General features: G+C 47.4%; 1 protein-coding gene across 1 annotated transcript in view; it reads right to left on the bottom strand.

The window, feature by feature from the left end:
* PIK3R5 (phosphoinositide-3-kinase regulatory subunit 5) overlaps nt 1-6000 on the bottom strand; it is a 99162-nt gene that overhangs the window by 35835 nt on the left and 57327 nt on the right. The window contains exon 3 of the mRNA XM_024201376.3: nt 1110-1210. Within this exon, the coding sequence (XP_024057144.2) occupies nt 1110-1210 (101 nt within the window). The remainder of the gene's footprint in view (nt 1-1109; nt 1211-6000) is intronic.

Raw genomic sequence — 6000 nt, 5'->3', positions numbered from 1 at the left:
TCCCAGGGGTCTGTCTGGGGGTGGGGGTGTGGATAAGGGTTGGGGCAGTCAGGGTACAGGTAGGGGGTAGAGTCCTAGGGGGCCAGTTAGGATGGGGGGAGGGTCTCAGGAGGGGGCAGTCAGGGGACAAGAGGCAGGGAGGCTTAGGTAGGGGGTGGAGTCCTGGGGGGCAGTTAGGGGCAGGGGTCCCAGGAGGGGGCAGTCAGGGGACAAGGAACGGGGGGAGGGTTGGGGGTTCTGAGGGGGGCGGGAAGTGGGAGGGGCTAGGGCGGGGCTCCTCCCGTCCTCTTTTTTGCTTGCTGAAATATGGTAACCCTACCAGACCACCTACTCCGATCTCCTGTATACTGCAGGCCATCAACACCACATGCACCTGCACACTATGCCCAACAACTGAAATCTGACCAAAATCTTACAGGAGACTAGACTATTCCGTGACACACACAGAGAACAGGCTCAGGGCCCCCATTGTGTTAGGTGCTATACATGCATGCGCGTGTGCACTCTCTCTCTCTCACACACACACACACACACAGTCCCTGTTTTGAGGAGCTTACTGTTAAAGACAAAAAGACAAAGTGGGGGGGAAGAGGATACAAGATATAAGTAAAGTGCCTTTCCCAAAACCCACTCAAATCCAACTGGAATGTTTCCATTGTTTTCAGTGGGATTTGGATCAGGTTCCAAAGTGATGGCAGGGAGCTCCATGCTAGTGCAATAGTCCCAATGCTAGTACAACAGCCCCCACCTTGAACCTGGGCCATCCAGCTCTAAAAGCACCAGCTGCTACATCTGGAGCTACAGAGCCAGGGCTCCCTTGTGTGGCCTGTAACAGACTCAGATCCCCTGCAGACTGGGCACAGAGGGAATCTTGTAACATACTTGCCAGTGGGTTACCCTAGCATTTCAGATAACCCTAGCCTAAAACCCTTCATGCATGCATCCAAATTATAAAGTACCTGGGGGAAGAGGCTTCTTTACAGACTTCAGAGCAGGACCCCCTGCCAGTCTCCACCCTAATGACAACAAAGCACTCATTGCCCCCTTCGCAGAAGCTCTCAGCCTCCTCCCTGCTGGGGCATCCTTCATTCTCGCTGGCAGGGCCTTACCTCTTCGGTTTTCTGCAGGATTTTCTCCAGGAGGATGAGGTAGTTTCCTGCATCTCGGCTGACCAGCTCCTGCAGGCTCCAGCAGTTCAGACACAGCCCAGCTATCAGAGAGAGAGAAAGGAAAACCACATTTCAAATGCACCAGGAACTCCAGAGGTGGCAGTGGGGGTGCGCAGAAGGAACCGCTAACACATGGAGTACGGGGCTAGCACTTTGTGTCAGTGAGAGCTAGAAACCCATCGTGTTCATTCTAGTCTGTTCGACAAGGTTCTTATCCTGCCCTCATTGACACAGTATCTGAGTAGCTTCCACTCACCATCAAGTGACGTGACTAATGTCTGTCACGTGAAATTCATTGGGAATTGTTTTGGCAGTGTCCACGCTACTCTGTGGTGGTATCAGGGAAGGCAAGTCAGGGAAGTGCACCTGGCACTTGGAGCGGACGGTTGGGAGGTATGGGATGGTCCTCAGTTCCTGGGGGAGTCTGTTCCACAGCCTGGGACCGGCCCCGCAAAATCTCCATCTCCTGCACAGATGAGCTTTACCTTTGCGGTAGAGAGCTCCATTGTACCACAGCAGCGGCGGTGTCACCCACACTCCTCATCCAGAAGCTTTAGGCTCTTTTAAATGCTCTGGGCCCTAGCCCCTGAGCACCTTGAAGGACTTGAACTTGGCCTGATTGCGATGGTATGTACGTGGTACGAAGGTCATGAGGCAAGTAACTCCTATTGTGGCCACCCAGGTATTTAATATCCCTCAATTCCAAGTCTCACACCGTTATCACCACTCACCTTCCCACCCATGCAGCTAGCAGGTAGGAGACCAGAGACGTTAGAGAGAGAAAAGACCCGGAGAGCGAGCTGAGGATAAAGTCCTCAGACAGAGAATGCCTCCAATACATGGATACTGCCACTAATCTTACCCAAGAGACCTAGAAAGCCATCTCAGGTCTCAGATAACTACCTTCACAGAGGCCTGTACACAACTTATTTCTGCCCTGGTATTAAATGATTTCTGAAGGAGATTTATGAGATGCTGAGGGAGCGGAGAAAGGTCACAGAGGGAGGATAAAGAAGCCTCTATCCAGACCAATTGAAACTGCATCACCAGTAGAATACATCTCCTGACACTTGCTTCCTTCGTTATCAATTCACAGCCCTAGCGCTGACAACGGCGCAGGGCATTTCCCAGTTCCTTAGTTCTTCCTGTGTCAGCAACCAATCAGGTGGTCACCCAGTCCCCAACTCCTCCCAGGGGGTTGCTGAGGAACTGCTCTGTGCTAAGATAGGAGTGCAGGAGGGGATCAGGGGCTAAGAGATTCACTTGTTGGCTCGGCTGGTTTTGTATTTCAGCCAAGCAAAGATGATTCCAAAGAAAGCGACTGGTGCAGCAAAACTGCTGCACGAGAACTACTGCAGGACGCCTGCCCTGTGACCGGTGTATCATTTACACAGCACCATAGAGCAAAGCCGCCTGGGGAACGGAAACACCATACACTAGAACAGCCTGCGCGAACCCTTTCATTGCCAGTCCTCCCCACTCCTGCTCGTACCATCAAACATTAAGATTCAGTTGGGCTTCGCTACCTGGGCCACTGAGCAGTGGAGCTGTTGTTACTAGCAAAGCTATTTCACCGAGAAACACTCGTGGAATTTCAAAGTGCAGTCTTGCTCTGAAAAGTTATTCTGAAAAGGGGTACGGTCGGGCTCCTTATTTACTGGAGCTCTGAGACTCTGGATCATGTATGATCAGCTGGCAAGAAAAAGATATTTTTTCCTAACTGCCAGCTAGGGTTACCAAACAGCAAATGTGAAAAATTGGGACGGGGTAGGGGCTAATAGGAGCCTATATAAGAAAAAGACCCAAAAATCGGGACTGTCTCTATAAAATCGGGACATCTGGTCACCCTACTGCCAGCTCACCCTGCAAGTCTGGGTCTTTCTATGTCATGCATCATTGCCAGGCACCTTGACCCAGCTGTGGTATATTATTACTCTGGTTAAGCTATGCATGTCTGCCCCTAGAAGGAAAGATGCTGCCATAGGAACTGAATTAACAATTGTGTAAATAATGTGCAAACCAAACAAAACTGCAGCTCCCTCCCCAATAGCTGCACTGGCTTTAAAATGTAAATGGCAGTAAACCGTATTATGGGCTCTAACGTCAGCAGCAGGATTCTGAACATAGCAAGAGAACAGGTGTGCAGAATAAAAGAGCCCCCACGGTCATTGTTCTAACTAAAACCTTTGCAAGTTGCTACAGGACTCAGAGGCTGAGATTTTCAAAGCCACCAAAGGGTGTCCAGTTCCTATTAATTTTAATTTGAAAAGCTCGATCATAATGCTTCAATAGCCTGTTGTTTCGGAACTAGTCTAGATGCCCAAACCAGACCCTCTTGTCTTAATTATGAGAAAAGCTTGAATAAATGGTTTAATATAAACACTGGTGTCGAACAAGGATGCATTCTCTCTCCTCTCCTGTTTGTCATTGCCACTAACTTCATGACGAGAGGCGTGGATGAATACAATACAAGCCTCATGTGGTTTAACTACAGTATGTTCGAAAATTTAGGTTTTGCTGGCGACATAGCTCTTCTGACAGCTCCACCAATATGTAAACAAAGAATGCCCAGCAGCGCAAGGAAGACGGATTTAAATCTAATGAGAACCCCAGCAACTCCCAACTCCCGTGTTACATTAGAAGGCAAAGGAAGGTAAGAGTTCACATGTTTTGGCAGTAACATGCAAGCCAGTGGGGATGTCCAGGAAGAAATAACGTCACAACCTGGCACTTCACCAGTTTAAACAAGATTTGGTCATCAAAAATCTACCACTTAAAGACGAAACTACAAATCTTCAACTCCAATGTCGCTGCCATCTTAACATACAGATGTGCAAGCTAGAAATCCTCCCAAAGGTACCGACATCTCAGTGCCTTAGAAAGCAAATGCCTTAGGTATTAAATACAAATACTAGGTATTCACTTGAATGAATTTATAACAAATGTCGAGATCCATCAGAGTGTTCAACAACCCCTTATCTCTAAAGTTACCCAGAAAAGATGGAAATATCTCATGTTAAGAACGAAGCCAAAGCGTCTGCCATTGGGTAGGGAATGTGCAAAACAGGTCGACTGAGAGAATCCCGGTGTCGGACAGAGAGGAAAAACTTCAGGGACTTAACAACATGGAGGACAAGCAAAGAGCAGCCCAGGATAGACAGGGATGGTGGTTTATGCCCTAAGTGACATGTGACAGCACAAGAAGGTTTTAGACTAGCATGATGGGTGTTACTGGATTCTGACTGTCTGGCTGTCAATGAAGTTACAGTCAAAGTCCTATGCAGCACATTATGCAGTAGGAACCTATGTGGCAGAAACCCCTGAATTATGCCACCGTTTGCTCCACTAAGCCCTCTCCTCCTAACTGCTTTGCTAAGTCTCCAATACCCCTTTCTCCCTCAATACTAATTTAATTTGCAATTCAAGTTCAGTTGGACATTGCCTCTAGATTGTCAGCGGCTGCAGATTTTTGCACTGAACACACTGGACTGCTTTGTAGAGGTTGCTGGGTAATGCGGGCGGAGGATGGAAGTTTCTTGGTACTGGAGAGGTAGATGCAGCTCCTCTTTCCCTCCCCTTTCTGGGTAGAGGTCACTCCAAATTTGGAGGGGGGAGAGTCTGAATTCCTTGTTTTCCACCCCCAACAAAGCTGAATAGCAACCAGTCGTCACATTGCTCCCCACTGCAATATCTGCTGCCACTTCCAGCAACTGGCAGACAAATATATTAGCTTAACCTTTTTAATAAAATGATCTACAGTGAAATACTTGAAATGCCAACATTATCTCTCATTAATGCCAACATTAGCCTTCAGAGTTAATGTCCCTAAACTGAGATTATTGGGGCAGTTCCCACCTCTTAGCTCTGTTGTTTCAGAAGATTTGCACAGGTAGCACTACATCATTACCCATGGGTCACATTTTGAAGGTTTTCTTCACAGCCTTTAGTGGTTAAACACATTTAATAAATAAATAAACAATAAAGCTGATTCTGGGGAAGAGAGTTGTTCTGCATATCCAGTAAGGAAGACAATTATGCATTAACTAATGTGGCTGCACAATCACATTATAATATACAACAAGGAGTCTGGTGGCACCTTAAATACTAACAGATTTATTTGGTGATAAGCTTTCATAGGTAAAAAAACCTCACTTCTTCCTTGTTGTTTTTGTGGATACAGAGTAACACGGCTACCCCCTGATACTTGATTATAATATACAGTAGCCCAGTTATGCTTATGTCAGTGAAGTTCCATAACTGCAGGAGCCAGACAGGTTTGTCCTGCTTTTAGGCACAAATTCCATGTGAGAACAGTGATAAGACACCCCAGGCTGCGGATTTCAGGGAGGTTGCTTCATCTTTCGGGTGGGCAGGACACCACACTGTGAAGGCCCAAGATTTAGGGGCGGGGAGAAGATTGGGTCAAGAAAAAGCATTTTGCAAAATCCCAACTTTCTGATCAGCTCCAATCCATTTAGATCTGCTTTAAGGCTGACAGAGAGATTGACAGCATGCGCAACTTCTCTCTTCTGATCTAAGAGGTGATTGACAAATAAATACCGAACAGCTGCCTCATTCAGCGAGCACTGAATCAGGCAAAAAGCAACAGAGGGTCCTGTGGCACCTTTAAGACTTAGTCTTAAAGGTGCCACAGGACCCTCTGTTGCTTTTTACAGATTCAGACTAACACGGCTACCCCTCTGATACTTGAATCAGGCAAGGGGCTGCAGAAACAACATCGGATTTCAGGGCAAAAGCCCTACCCACTAAGAAGATAAATAAAGTTGCACTTGTAACCTTACCTTTGACAATTCCCGACTTCTGCCTGGTT

Source organism: Terrapene carolina, unplaced genomic scaffold (genome assembly GCF_002925995.2).
Source record: "Terrapene carolina triunguis isolate 2854851 unplaced genomic scaffold, T_m_triunguis-2.0 Scaffold192, whole genome shotgun sequence".
Lineage (NCBI taxonomy): Eukaryota > Metazoa > Chordata > Testudines > Emydidae > Terrapene > Terrapene triunguis.
Note: the sequence above shows the minus strand (reverse complement) of the source record. Positions and strands in the feature narration are given on the sequence as shown.